At 43.1% G+C, this 15,413-nt stretch overlaps 1 protein-coding gene across 2 annotated transcripts; it reads left to right on the top strand.

The window, feature by feature from the left end:
* Positions 1-184: 184 nt before the first annotated feature.
* Positions 185-11,057, top strand: TMEM130 (transmembrane protein 130). 2 transcript variants are annotated; one of them, XM_058816229.1, is made up of 8 exons: positions 185-253; positions 3,229-3,519; positions 5,324-5,492; positions 5,906-6,075; positions 6,726-6,810; positions 8,448-8,650; positions 9,617-9,729; positions 10,478-11,057. In XM_058816229.1, the coding sequence occupies exons 1-8, from the start codon at positions 226-228 to the stop codon at positions 10,652-10,654; spliced, it is 1,236 nt and encodes a 411-aa protein (XP_058672212.1). In that variant the 5' UTR covers positions 185-225; the 3' UTR covers positions 10,655-11,057. The 2 variants fall into 2 exon arrangements, with proteins under 2 accessions (XP_058672212.1, XP_058672211.1); XM_058816228.1 differs by lacking the exon at positions 185-253 and adding an exon at positions 654-815.
* Positions 11,058-15,413: the final 4,356 nt, after the last annotated feature.

Raw genomic sequence — 15,413 nt, 5'->3', positions numbered from 1 at the left:
GCTCCGCTGACCGCCGCTAACAGCGGGCCCGGGGGTACCGGGGCAGAGGCGGCCGCGGCCGGTGCCTCCGGCCAGGGCACGGCCCACCCCGCCCCGCCGGTGCCCCCGGGGAGCGCGGCACCACAGGAAGCGAAGCGCGCAGAGAAACTGATCCGCCAGCAGAAACAGAACGGCGGCCCCGAGCGAGAAAGGGCTTCGAATGTTGAGTTTAAGAAAATAAAAAGCATGCAAGTGAACGAATTAAAACCAAAAGGTACAAAACAAAACAGGAAAAAAACAAAATAAAACGCAAAAAAAACCGCCGGAAAACCACATTCCGGCGCTTTTGCTGTCGCTTCTCTCCAGCAGCGCACCCGTTACAGGCCGTTCGGAGCGCTGCGGGACCGGTAACAGCAGCCGAAGCGCCCCCGGCAGAGCCATCCCCGCGCCACCGCCGGAATACTTCATTTATATGTGCTTGCCGCAACCAAAGCGCGGCACAAACCCCTTCCCGAACGCTCGGCGATGTCCCCACTCTCCCGGCAGATGGGAGGCATTTGTGGTTTTTATTGACTATTTGTTTAAACCGCCGGCGGCTCTGCATCCCGGCGGCGCTGCGATCCCTTGGTAGCTGCCCCCGGGAGAGGCGGGCCGGGCGCTGCCGCGGGGGAGCGCACCGGGGGCGCGGACACGGAGCCGCAGCGCCCAGAGCCGCTCCCGCTTCCCGAGCCGGCCCAGTCCCGTCCCCGCGGCCCCCAGCATGCGGTGGCTGCTCTGCGCGCTGCTGCTGCTGCTGCTGCGGCTGCAGCTCGGCCACAGCCGCTCCCCGGCCGCAGGTAAGGGAGCGCCGGTCTGCGCTGGCATCGCCGCCGCGGAGAGGGCGAGGGGTGCGGGGTGCTGGGGCGAGGGCTCAGACCTCATCACGGGTGGGGGTGATTCCCTGCCCGAGCCCGATGGATGTGACAAGGGATGGAAGCGGCTCTGGGCACGCTTCCACCACCCCGGACTTTATTCTTGGTGCCTGCAGTGGAGGTGGGGCATCCCGGGAGGCTGGGGTTCTGCTTTGCACTTCTGACCCAAAAGCAGCACTTCTGCTTCCCCCGCTGACCCCGCGCCGCAGGTCACAGGGCACCTGGGCAGCTGCTGTCCCTCGCTGTGGCACTCACAGAGCTCCATTCTGCAGGAGAAATCCCTGGATTGCATGGAGTGTTTTGCTGTGCCGGTCACTCCCTGGGTGACCTTGGGTTAGCCGCTGAACCTCCAGCTGCTGCAGCTGTTGGGCTGATGTGGCCCTGATTTGTAAAGCACCGAGATAACCTCCAAGGAGAAGTGCTAGATAAGCATGAGGTAGTAGGCTATTTTTTCCCTGAATTCTGCTGAAACTAAGTGGAACATAGCCTGAATCTTCTAGAGACATGAAACCTCCCTCTCACAGATTTCACCAAATCACAAGCATTTCTCTTTTGACTCAGAAAACTGAACTCAGTACCATTTCTTGTGCTGTGAAATGGGAACAGTGGAGTTCTTTCTCAGGCAGTAGTGTTACAGTTCATTTCTCACAGTTCTTCTGCCTCCAGAATTGTTCAGCACCTGTGATCTGTAAAATAAAATGCGGGCACAAATACCATCTCTTTCATTTCATCCCAAGCTGATGGGTGCAGAAAAGCCAGCACAGGAGTTAGCTAGCCCCAGTGCTCCCCTCATGTTGGGGCTATGGATGAGTGAGAAGAGATCAGGTCAGAGATTCAGGTCATGGTAGCAGTCTGGTGGCTGCTGAAAGAGGAGATAAGGAAAGGCACCTGCCTTAGAGCCCCCAGCTCTGCTGCTCTGCCCAGCACTGCTGATGAGAGAGAGCCAGGCAGAGCTCTGATACAGGGAAGGGAAGGGAACATGCTCCATGTTGGAGGCAAGCAACCAGAGCCTGCTCCCAGCTCTGTCCCAATTCACAGCTATTTTGCATTTCCTTTTGTTTTGGGGCTTGGGGGTTGATTTTGTTGTTTAACACATGCGCATTTCTTTAATGCTTCTGCGCTGCTATTTTTGGGGGAAAAAATCTAATGTATTATTTCCACAAAACTCAACGCTGTCTATTGCAGTAGTTGCAAGATCTGAAGTAAGTAATTTGAGCAAACATGGCAGAGAAGATAATGGTGAGTCATTCAGAGCAGCAGAGCTGGCTCACTATCACAGGTCCTGCACCTCTCATGCCTTGGTGTCTCATAGAATCATAGCACGGTTTGCGTTGAAAGAGACCTTTAAAGGTCATCAAGTTTAATCCCCTGCTATGAGCAGACATCTTCAGCTAGATCAGGTAGCTCAGAGCCCAGTCCAATCTGACCTTGAATGTTTATAGTGGGCAACCCGTGCCAGTGTTTCACCACCCTCATTGTGAAACATCACCTCCCTCAACCTGTTGGCTGCTTTTTATGCAGCCTCATATCTTGGGTGCACATTGTTGGCTCAAGTCATCCACCAGTACCCCCAAGTCCTTCTCTATCCCTTCATCCCCCAGCCTGTACTGAACACCAGGGGTTACCCCAATCCAGAGGCAGCACCTCGCACTCAGCCTGGTTCAGCCCCATGAGGTTCCCATGGGCTCACTTTTTCAGCTTGTCCAGGTCCCTCTGGACAGCAACTGATCTGCCACTACAGCATGGTACATCTTTTATTTGGCTTAGGACTTCTGGTCCTTCCCTGGAAAAGGAAATTTAAGGTGGATTATAGCACAGAAAATGCTTTTTACTGAGTTTTTTGTTTACTTATGAGGAAAGTTAGATAAACTTTTCAACAGAGCTGGCAAAGGAATCTAGTGAATGAAATCTCACCTGAGTTTGAAAATTTACATCTTTAGGGCAGAGATTAGAGCTGAGCCTCTTCCAGTAGCTGGAAGTCCAGTGATCATGTTAGATCATTAGTGACAATGAACCTATAGCACCCAGCTCTGGGTGTAAAACCTCATCAAAGCTTTTAGATGTTCTAGACTGAAGCTGTTTTCTACTATGAACATTTCTAGAACCCAGTCTGACATGTTGTTTACTGCTATTTATTTGAACTCACATACATATGCAACAGTTTCTGTTCCATATATTTAAACAGTAAAAAATTATGGTGGTGAATTCTTTGCTGGGATAAGTGTCATTGTGAGTTATTTAACTAGAGCTGACTAGTTCAAATGTATAAATAAATTAATTAAATTTAAAATGCCATACAACAAGGTTTGGTTTACCCATTTTCTTCTGCTTTCCACAGAGTTGTACAGCCTGGAAATAACCAACAATGGCCCCATCACAACGGGAGCTCAAGCTACTGTTCAGGCCAGGCTAAGAATGAAGAACGAAAATGTCACATCAAACTGGTATCACTTTAACTGGGTCTATGCTCCTCTGATTCTGATAGAGAAATCTGAGCAGCAGTTTAATTCCATAATTAATGTGACTGGTGAATTCCCTGGCACTTTCCCTGTGTCTGTCTGGGTGACTCACAAACACTGTTGGTTGTGTCGGCCGATTGCAAGAAACGTCACCGTGCTCCAGATTACAGGTAAATGGGTGAATGGTTCTATAGCCTGTTCCTCTCCAGGAGCTCAGGATATGTGCCCTTGGCTTTACAACCTGTTCCTCTCCAGGAGCTCAGGATATGTGCCCTTGCAGCATCAGGGAGCAAGCCAGTGTAAATGGCTTCTGACAACAGATTTGATTTGCAGCCCTGGGCTGAAGGTGGGTTGGGGGGTATGATGCAATCAGTACCATGACAGCCAGGCTCTAGTTTCTCTACACCCAGGAGGAAAGTGTCACCCTGGTTTTTTAAGATTTTTTTAAGCTTTCTGATGTTGACATTCTTGTAGCGAACTTTGTCACACACTTTTTGTAAATAATTCATTGTTTTGCATTTTTTTATGGAGGAAGAGAAAGTTGATGGACTGTTAGTCTGTTTAGTGCTATTGGAGAGGTGGCACTGTCACCCTCCAATCTACTGTCACTCTTGGAAAACTATAAATGTTAGACTTAGAAAATAAACTTCTTTTTTTCTTCACCTTGAGAACAGCAGTGTGAGCTTGTGTTCTTTCGTGTCCTATAGCAACAGGAAAGTGTGGTGCTGCCCATGTTTTCCTACCTCTGTCACTTAGAGAAACTGAACTGGAAATCAGACGCTTCAGCAGCTGCAGTTCACACATCAGCATGGCTCAGTGAATGTCCAAACTCCTAGAACAATGTTTCTTCTACTGCCTTCCAGCATTTCTACGCCTAAAGTTAGGATGACCATCAGCAGTGCCAACCTGCTGCTTTTCCCTGTTGCATGACACAGCAAATCTCAGGCCATCAGCGCAGCAGAGCATTACATTTCCACTTAAAGCTCTGTCCAAGTGTATTGAAATTGGATCTGAAATCATGGCTGCATTTCTAAATGTTGCTAAGTGCAACTTCAGTTTTTTGGGAATATTCATAACTATAAAGTTATAGTAACTATAATATGCTATAAATAACTATAACTATAAATATGCTTTCTTATTTACAAATTAACTACTGGTGTGCTATGGTTAACCAAATCTCTGATAGGGATTGACAGCCCCATTCCAACAGTAATTGCAATTATTATTTGCAAAAAGCCTGTTAAGCAGATTTAATGAATTGTTAACAGGATAAGAGTCTGTTACTGGCAATCAATAGCCCATTAATTTTATAATGAGCTGGTGTCTCATCATATCTCATTGTTTCATAGGTTAGAGAGGATTTTTTTAGATCAGTCCTTACCAGTCGTTGTCCAACAAAGAACCTCTCATAGATAAAAACATTGCCCCCTTCCTGTATTCACAACATACAGCACATCTGTTATTCACAATAATCAAATCTTAATTTCTGTAAAAATAGCTGAAACTAAGGGGGAAAAGAAGCTACATTTAAAACCCCCACAAAACAAACAAACACCACCATCCCAGACATGATGAGTACGTGTACTGGCCTGACTCTGAATCTAGATGCTTGCTATTAATAGCAGTTTTTTAAAATAAATAGTAAAAGTTTATATTGAGCTCAATCAGTCTAGGATTATTTCTCTTAGTTCTACTGGATGTTTTATCATAACCCATTGTATAACTCTCAATAAATATTTTCATTTCACTGCCTCATTCACACGCATGACAACACTGAGTAATAGATATAAAATACATTCAACCACTTGGTCTGGGACACAGCAAGACTTACCCAGTACATCTGAAAGAATGTTTTGACACACAGAGCATGCTGTGGAAGCATGCTGTCATTCTTCTGTCATATATGCTGTCATACATGCTGTCATTCTTCTGTCACATATGTTGTCATTCTTCTTTCCCCTTTTTATTCTGCAGAATTTATCACAGGGAACCTCACCATAGCCCAGATAGAGGACAGCAGAGTTACCACACATGGTTCTAGCTCCTCCACGGACACAGTGACCCGGATTTCTTTCTCTCTTCATGACCCAAGTCATTACTTCAAGTCAGCATCATTTGTCTACAATTGGGATTTTGGAGATGGGTAGGTGTCGTTACTTTGTTTGCTTTAATGAGTATTCAAAATGGCTCTGATTCAGATGTTCATCTAGAGAAAAATCCCAATAAAATCACTTAGCTAACAGTCCGCCTGCTATAAATGTTTTTTTCATAATTTACTGACCATTCCTATTCAATTTTGTTAATTCTTTTAGCATTATCTTTAGTTTCTTTAATTAAAAATGCAGAGATTCCCTCTGAATCTTGTACTAATTGTAGTTCCATAGGTAATATCACAGACATAAATCCTCGTTTATATGGATATAAAGTAGAATTAGAATCACAGCCACTAGAACATTGTCAGTAAAGAAAACATATTTAAAATAGGTTTAAACCAGAAATATTCAAGCACTTGGTAAAAGGCAATTTTGATTCTAAATCTATTCCTGTTGCACACAGGGTTTACCAGATTACCAAGGAACCCTTTGTCTACTGCAACTGCTCCTCCATGGGGAACCGTACGGTGCACCTGAAGGTCGTGGCTGAATGGGAGCAGGTTGGGAGCATCATTCACGAGAGAGAAATGATGCAGAAAACTGGGGATTTTACCACAGCTCTGGAGCTCTTGGGTAATTATGAAACATTCTGCATCTCCAATGCAGAACAAGCTGTGTAATACAGATACAATCTAGTATGTACAGATACAATCTAGCTTTGGCACGGTAACACAAATTCAACATTGTTTCACGTGCAAGGACTGGTCAACATCATTCGGTGAAGTGTTTCCACTGCAGAATTAACTACTTGCTCTTCTAGGGCAGAAAATTTGGTGGAAACAGATAAAATCATCAGTTTTGATTTTACTGTCTTTTGTAAAAGTCTTACATACAATTCAAACAACAAGGTATTTATGGTAATTTACGGTGGATTTCTTTGTTCAATTTACACCAGCTATCCCTAAACAATAAAGCAGTTAAATCAAGCATTAGGAAAGTCTCATTGATTTGATCAGCCTCAGGAGTAAAGAAACACAGAATTAAAAATGAAAAGAATTAATAAAGTTGATTATACATATAAAAAGGAATCAGGCAAAAAGTCAGGAAACTTACAACATCTCTAGCGGCAGGTTTCCTTTAGGGCTGTGAGAGAAACAGTATTATTTGTGCGCCTGATGAAGCTCCAATCTGCAAGTCTGTGGAAATAAACCCTCAGTGGGAAACCAGTGAGACTCAAATTTACATGTGGATTGTGACATCCTTGGCTTTCCATTTCTTCTCAGATGCTGTTAAAAGTATTGACATAGTGGGGTCCAGAGAGACGCACGTAATGGAAAACTTGAATTTATCTCTTCATATCAATGGCACGTAAGTACCAAACACAACTTCTTTCCTCCTTAAAATTGTCTCTAAGTGTTTTTCCCCAGTGTTTCCTCAAAATAGTGAGTTGAACCCCACATAACAATTATTAAAAAACAAAACAAAAACCACCTCCTTCTTCCCAAAAATACTGTTGAATATTGCATTTTCCTGACTTGAAATGCCACAAGCTCTAAAAGCCTGAAAGACCCTGCATCTTTACAGAAAAGTGGAATCCTCCTATGTAAAGCAAATACTACTTTTTGTTAATCTTTGCAATGGGGATGTTAAAAGGCAAGTAGCCAGAGAAATAATGGGGGAAAATACATCTGAAAACTTGTTTCTGAACTTTTCTCCTTCACCAATTTCCCTGTTATTAAATTGAAACATATTCCAAGTCCTGTTGCATAGCAACAAATCTCGAGTATCATAGGGGATTAATAGGCCTGGGGAGTGATTCTGGCAAAGTTCAGATTGCCACAAGGTGAATGAGACATAGAAGCCCCATGCAGCAAGGATCATAATAAAATAGGAGGGTTGTGAGCACCTCAATCCCAGCACAAGCTCTCTCAAGTTGCAGCATTAGAGCACATTGGAGTTTGGGAGGGAGCAGCACCCCAACAGTCATTTACCACACAATCCCAACAGACAAAGCAGCACAGTTTGCAATCAGAAAGTGAAAGGCATGTTGGGAATGGGAACTAGAGATGGCATCCCAGTAAAGGTGAACAGCCAAAAACTGTGACAGACAAACCTGAGATCACTAAGAGCAGACTTGGTGACCTCCTAGTCACAGGACTGGGGCTGATGCAAGAGGAGTTTAAGATAGAGATGCAGTGACAAAGAGATGGGTTATAAAAAACAAAGCTAGAAAATTAGCTAAACACACAAACCTGATGCTTTTTTTAGCAAAGAATGTTGTAATGAGATAAGAAACAAAAAACTAGGGTAAAGGGTAAAAAAAATAGGGTAAAGAAAATCTCTGTCTGTTGTCAGAACCAAAGTCTATAGCGCATAAGGCGACTTCAAGCAGAATCAGTTGAAACAGGGATCTGGAAAGGTAAATAAAAGGCTTCAGTTAGATGTGGTGAGAAGCTACATAGCCATGAAGTGCACTAAATTGCTTGAGAGCAAATAAAAACCCTTTTGTTATTGTAAGGGAATGCTGTGATCCTTGAAATTTACTTACATTTTCCAGCTATTAGTCCTTTGTGCAGAGCTCATCTTCTTTCCAGTTTCATGTGCAGGGTGTTTTAATTAAAACAGTCTTGGGTGTGCTTCAGTGGTACAGACAGTGATCTCTGTGTGAGAAGGACAAAGAAAAAACTACCTTCCCCTTGGAAGTGCAGGAAAAAAGATTCCTTTGATCTTTATTGAAGAAGGACTATGGAGTTTTCTACACACAGTGGCCTACTGATGACCCTTGCAGGTATTCAGCTGAAAGACCTGCCTTTATAGAAGCATCAAAAGAACTTTTTCATTTGGCATATGCTATAAGCCAAACAGTGCAGTTGATTATTTCTTTATCTGTATTTAAATTAACTTCATTAGTTTCCAAATTATTCTGCTATTTTAACCAAGCTCTTTGCTAAAATTTTTTGCAGAGTTTTCACCTTTATTTTGCCTTTTTGCTCTTGTCGTTTCAGCCCACCACTAGCATTATGCTGGCTTATAAAATCCGAGTGCATTCCACTTGAAGGTGACAAATGCCATCTGGTGGAGATCAGTGGCTCCTGCTACAACCTCAGCCACACTTTCAGGGACGCGGGGCAGTATTGCCTCAGTGTCAGGGTGGAGAACGGCGTGACAATGCTGCAGACGTACCACGGGATCAAAGTGCAGCCAGCAGGTGAGGGACAGGGAGTCTGAGCAGCACGGAGAGTCCCAAACAGGTTAGGGACAAGCGTGGATTAACCAGCCTGCAGATGAGGTTTCAGGAATGTGGTGTAGATCCCTAAAAGGAGAGGAAAAGAAAGGGAAATGAGAATTTATAATGTGCCTGCTGTAATTGCTCCGAGCTTCTTGTGTTCTGCTGAACTCTCAGTCCCAAGAGTCTTGAAGCTACTAAGTACACTGGGAAGGCTGTATTACTTAAATGAAATATTTTTCAGTTTAAATAGTCCAGCTTTTGTAATTAGAGAGGATAACTAGGAAAATGTGTCTGTAACGCTGTCTTAATTAAACAGTCTCAATTCTTATTGCTTAGTTTAGCTATGGAATTTTGAGGGTAGATTTTTCTAGGCCTCCATCTCATTACAAGTCTGTTCCTCCTGCCAGTAACCCCAGCTGGCTCCCCCATGCATGATCATACATGCCCCTCCTGGGTCCCTGAACCACCTGGGAGAGGGGATAGGTGGCCAGGTGAAGAGGATGGGGCACAGCCAGGCTGTGACAGAGTGCTCACACACTGTCTCTGTGAGCCAGCTGTGTACAGACAGGGCAGCTCACTGCAGAAGGCACTGGTGAGCACGCAGGGCTGAATCCTCTGTGCTGGAGCTCCTGGCTGCTGTGGAGGTGAGAGTCCTTCCCATCCTCTTGGGGTACCACAAACACCCTGGGGAGTCAGGGGCTAACATGAAACTGGATGGAGAAGTGCAAAAGAGGGCATAAAGGGAAAAACCCTTACAAACTCCTCTCTCACTCCTGAGATTTCAGAAAAATCTAAAGTGATCAGGGCTGAAAAGTTCATTCCTTCTTACACACATTCCTTTTTTCTAAAAATACTCCTACAATTTCTTCATTGTTTCCTTCTCACCGTTGCCAGTTTCTGGGGTATTGTGTCCCTCCAGAAATGTGTCCTTGTGCTTTTTCCTAGGAATCCACCCAGCTTTTTTTGTCCTGCTCTGCACTGCTCTGGTTTCAGCGATGCTGGTACTGGTGCTGTACACAACTTTTCGAAGTCACAAACAACAAAAAGATCTCGTGGAGGTATTCAGTTACTCTTACTTTGAGCTGGGATAGTAATTAGGCAGCTCTCAGCCATGAAAGGTATCTGATATGAAAGGTTCTTTAATCCCCAGACAAACAGAGCAGGAGGGAGAATTTCCCTGGTAATTGTGATCTGTTCCACAAACAAAAATCCCAGCAGTGTAGGCAAATGAAGAAACAGCCATGCTTCTGGCTTGGTGCAGACAACTCTAAATTGCCAGAATAATAATGGGCAGTTTTTTAATATTCCCAAGCAGATGCTTGCATTGAAGTATCCATTCCAGAGGATCTGCCTCAGAATAGTAACATGAAAGAAAACAAACAGACAGTACAAGAGGATACAGGATAATAAAAAGGGAGGGGTATGTTACCTTAAGCAGCCCTAAATTGTTACCTACCCCTTGTATGTGGCCTTCATCTCCCCAGCTCCCTGCCATCTCTAATATACTTTCACTTGCTACAAAAGGTGTTTGCAATAAGCATAAGTTCTTAAATCAAAAGCAGCTTTCATGGTACTTTGGAAGTACCTAACACCCTTTACACTGTGCCACGATATAAATGATATACCTCTAGAGACACTGTCTATAAGCCATGTGCACAGCAGGTATAAATCAGAAGTCTATTTGAAGTTAGTGACTGAGTGAAAATGGTTGAGGACCAAGCGCCATTTGCAGCCCAATGTGCTCTTCCTGGACCTGAGCCAGTGGGAACTGAACTAAAAGTTATCTTTTTGATTTTCCTTTCCCAGGTAGCTGACTTTGACTTCTCTCCACTGGCTGATGAACACCGGTCTAATAATTCCAAGTCAGGATGTGGCCCAGTATGTTGCAGATCATGTTTTCTTCAACCATCAAAAGAAGCTGCCTGGGAGAGTCATGAACTTCTACATTCACTTTACAAGCCAGTCAAAATGTACACACTGTGAAGAACACAATTGCACTTTGGTTGCACTAACTGTCTAACTTTCTCACTTAGGCTAAGCCAAAAGCCTGGTGCTGCATGAATGGTTTGGTTTTGTCAATGCAATGAGGTTCACCACTTTAAGTCCAGCACTTGAGTACTTCATTTTCTGAACTTAAAAAGAACAAGAAACACAGTAAAAGTAGCTTTGTATTTTTAACTTATACGGGTGTGTACATTTACAGCTGTAAATGCAGCATTTTATTCTTATGAAAGATTGTTTTATGTGCAGGTTTGCTAAATTCACTACCTCTTGTAATTTCTCTGTTCCTTCTGTTCTCTGTTCCAAAGAAGGAAATGCCTAAGACAAACAAACCTCCTTTCCTATGTACAACAACATTACTGGAAATGGAAGTCACTCAAAATACTGTTGAATGTGTATTTCTTCTATCAAAGAACTCATGTGTCCATGTTGAAAACAGAGGAGGTGTTTCCAATGAACCAGACTACCTAATTATGTTGTCCTTTTTACTGTCTGAAAGGACTCCTTTTTAAGCTAATGGGCTTCTGCCGGACTGCAGTGCTAGTGGCATACTCACCTGCTAGCAGTATTTTGGTCCTGCATAAACCTCCACATGTCCACCACTTTCTAAAATAGAATACCACTCTAAGCTGTATAAGTAGCTGATTTTTTTTTTAGGCTATTCATGCTTCTTTTACACCTCATATTGCTCCCTAATTAGCCATCAAAGGTCCTCTTCCAAAAAAAAATAAAACAACAAGTAGCTCAAAGCTGTTGAGCAAAACATATTTAATTGAAATTCTTAATGAATGTTCAAGGCTGTATAAACTCCATGCCTGCTCCAGACTATGATCTACTATCAGCTTCCTGCTCAGCCAGGCTTTACCACTGACATTTCAGAGTACCCTGGAAGCTTTTAAACAGAAGTGCCTTTGTGTCCATTTCTTTTTTTAAATGTGACACACCCTCACCACCTCTTTTTAAAGCATATGAGTATTGTGGGCTTAAGGTTTTTCATAGTATCTCAAATGATGAGAAGATAATTGTCTGAATGTGAGGGGATTTACCATGAAGTTTCTGGGGTAGTCATCTCACATGTTCAATTTCTATGCTTCCTCAGAGGAGCCCAGAGCTTCAGTTCTTCTGTGAAAGAAATGACATGACCCTTAATTAACTTGATACATTTAAAATAAAATAGGATCATGTAAGATAAATCCTAGAAACCCAAGTTTTTGTCCAAAGGTCCCTTCCAAAGCAGAACTTCTTTCAGCTTTTCTTCCTGAGAAATGGTATTTCTAAGCAAGCTTGATTGAGAGTGGTGTTCTTTGTATTCTTTCTCAGTGCTCTGGTATCAAACTCTTATCTTCAGCCATATTCAGTTACTGCTAAGAATGTGCCTCTCTTTAGCAAAGAAGCTACTGTGCCTGAGAGCTTCAGGTGAATTGTTTATTGCTGAGATCCCAGCCCTGTGAGCCACTGCCAAAGGCACTGACTTGTTCTGGGATGCCAGTGTAGTTTGTAAATGGCTGCATGGTCCTTGGGCAGTGGAAAGAAGAGATTTCTGATATGCAAAATGCAGCTCAGAGTGAGAGTCCTGAGACTGCACAGGGGTTTCTGCAATCAGAATTTAGTTTGGGCTTCTTTTATTACATTTGTGTGGCCCTGGCTGTTGTAACACACTCAAAGACAACCCATTGACACATTAATGGAGGTGTAAAAAGCCCTTTCTTCTCCATATTGTACTGCTAGCAAAGACAATATCTGTGAGAGCAGACTCGGTTATAGATACATGAAACTGCGACCCTTTGGGTTTGAAACAGGTCATTTGAAAGGAGTATGCTTGCTCCCCTTTTGAATTAATACCCAGGTGATCCAAAGAGTGTCATGGGGAGTTAGGCCATGGACTTTGCTCTTTTGGGTTTTTGCATTTGTGTTCTCCTCCATATGTCCAAGCCAAGATACCACTGATCATGCCAAACCTGGCAAAGTAGGCATCAACCTCCATCAAAAAAGTGGGACATGGAGTTAGAGATACAGAAGACAGGCCTAAGAAAACCCCCAATTTCCTATTGAGAAAAACAGAGGAAATGTCCTTCAGAAGAACATTGGCTTTTACTCTCTGCCTAGAGTAAAGAAAGGATGGCAAATGAACAAATTATTCAGGAGGGTAAAAAGATAAAGTGCTGCAAAGTAGAAAGTCAACACTATCAAATACTGGAAGATACTTCTTCAAGGGGAGAAAAGAATAGAGGTTAGAAAGAAAGACATCTCTGGCAAAAAATAAGCAGTGGAGAAAGTACACTTAAAAGGGTATGTCAAGAAGCAAATTAACCAAGAAAATTTAAACAGCCTTAGCAAATTGAAATATAAGTATGAGAAATATTCACACAAATATGTTCTTGAATCCAATATGAGACCGCTTCCTGCACAAAAGACTAATCTGTGGGTTTGATAAATGCATCTGAAATTGAAGACAAAAGGTAATTGAGCAGTTCAGGATATAGCAATGAGATTAGTGGGACGTAGCACGGATCAGAAGGAGGATTAATTTTGTTAACCTTAGAAATCAATGACCTGAAAAAGGAATGTTCAGCACAAGGATCAAACTCACTGACTCAAAACAAGAGTCCAGTGAGTGCAAAGCCAAAGAGCCATTAAATTCAGGTGATAAGCAAGAGTGTGGGCAGATAAAAAATGTATGCAATGAGAACTTTTTACAAGGAAATGCATTTGAGCACAGAAAGGTTCTAGAAATGCACAGTAGAAAAATACACAGCAAAGCAAAAGAACTTCTGCTACTCTGTAATTTGTCATATAAACAATGGTGTTGGTTTGTGCAGTAATTGTGAGGACAAATCAGGCTTTTATCTTAAAAGCAGAGCATAAGGCTCTGTGGCTGAATGGGTCAAGGCTGAATTTTGTCTTTCCTCTCTGGAAAGGAGATTACACAGCCCAAGCTGAGACCGCAATTTGAAGACACAAGGCCTCTGTAGCATTTGCTGGGTGCTGTAGGAACAGAAGTTTACTCAGCAAAAGGAAGGTGAAGAACTCCATATTTAAATGTTCAGCTTTATTATTAGATAATCAGCCAACACTTCACCTTGATTTTTGTGCCAGTTTCCATGGAAACTGAAATGCCATCCTGCAGCTGTCACAAAATTGCTCAGATCCTGCAGATCTCAGCTTTGACAGCACACCGTGCACTACAAATGTGGATTTTTAAATTGCACCCACAAAAGTGGGGAGCACAAGTTTCAGAAACTTCTTTCAGAGCTGGGTATACTCATCACCATCAGGTGTAATTCCTACAGCAGTGTGCACAAAGAGAGCAGTCACAGCAGATCATGGAATCATGAAATCATAGAATGGCCTGGGTTGGAAGGGACCTTAAAGTTCATTTTGTTCCACACCCTGCCATGGTTGCACTAGACCAGGTTGCCACAAGTCCCATCCAAACTGGCCTTGAGCATTTCCAGGGATGGGGCATCCACAACTCTGGGTCTGTGTCAGGGCCTCAACACCCTCACGGTAAACAGTGGTGTCTAAATTAAACCTCCTCTCTGTCAGTTTGAAGCCATTCTGCCTTGTCCTGTCACTACATGTTCTTGTAAAAAGTCTCTCTCCACCTTTCTTGTCATCTCCCTTCAGGCAGGGGAATCAGGTCAGCCCAAAGCCTTCCCTTTTCTGGGCTGAACAATCCCAGTTCTCTCAGCCTTCCCTCACAGCAGGGTTGCTCCATTCCTCTGATCACCGTGGTGATCTCTGGACTCATCCAACAGCTCCAGGTCCTTCCTGTGCTGTGCTGGGGGCAGCTCTGCAGGTGGGGTCTCACCTGAGGGCTGCAGAATCCCCTGCCTCTGTCTGGGGTTTTGTAAAATACTGCAGTTGTACAAGTGTTCCAGCTACAGGAGCAAACCACACTAGAGCACTAGAGAAAAGAGCAGCCCAGCCAAATAATTTTCTAAAGCATTTACTCACAGCAGTCTTAGGAGGCAGAGAAGTGATATTATCACTGCTCACAGGAGGCAGAAGGGAGCCGTGCAGAGATATGGAGCTTGCTCGAGCACAGGCGGCTCCAAATACCTGCATAAAATTCGAGATTAAAAAGATTACAGCCATCTACCAAACCCTTGATCTTCTGTTGGAAACTATATAACTTTTCTAATTTTTAATTAATGGCTTTAATTATTTTAAATTAATTTGTTTTCTTTAATCATAACCAGTGTATTAACTATAAGCAATGCGTTAAATCACTTTTAGCCAAAATTTAGCATGAGCAGGTATCGGGGGAATACAGCTTGGGAAAATTACAGAAACTTAAAATTTTGCTAAGGTAACTTTGATATGCTTCAATGAGCAAGGCCTGGGAGAGAGGGATGTATTGCTGAAATTGGATACAAGAAGTGAAGAATTTATGGACTACAAAGATGTTTTCAAGAACCAGAAGGTAGAGAAGAAGATAACAAAGACTCAGTATATTTGTGTAGGAAAATCCCTGCTGGAGGAAAAAAGATACTAAAAAACTAAAAATATTAATTAGCAGGATCAGTGAGAAATCCACAACCAAGAGAGGGCAGAATGCTAATTAAAGAACTAATTGTGTGATTTGGAATCAGTGAACATTAATCCCTTTGTTTGCTAAAAATATACAAACAGGTGAGGAAGTTTTGTATCATCATCGTGCGTGGGGGCCGGAAAATTTTGTCGGCCACACACACACACCCCTCTTGAGCAAGAACAAAGCAACACCTTCCTCGCTGGC

Source organism: Ammospiza caudacuta, chromosome 17 (genome assembly GCF_027887145.1).
Source record: "Ammospiza caudacuta isolate bAmmCau1 chromosome 17, bAmmCau1.pri, whole genome shotgun sequence".
Taxonomy (NCBI): Eukaryota; Metazoa; Chordata; class Aves; order Passeriformes; family Passerellidae; genus Ammospiza; species Ammospiza caudacuta.
This window is presented reverse-complemented; position numbering and strand designations above follow the sequence as displayed.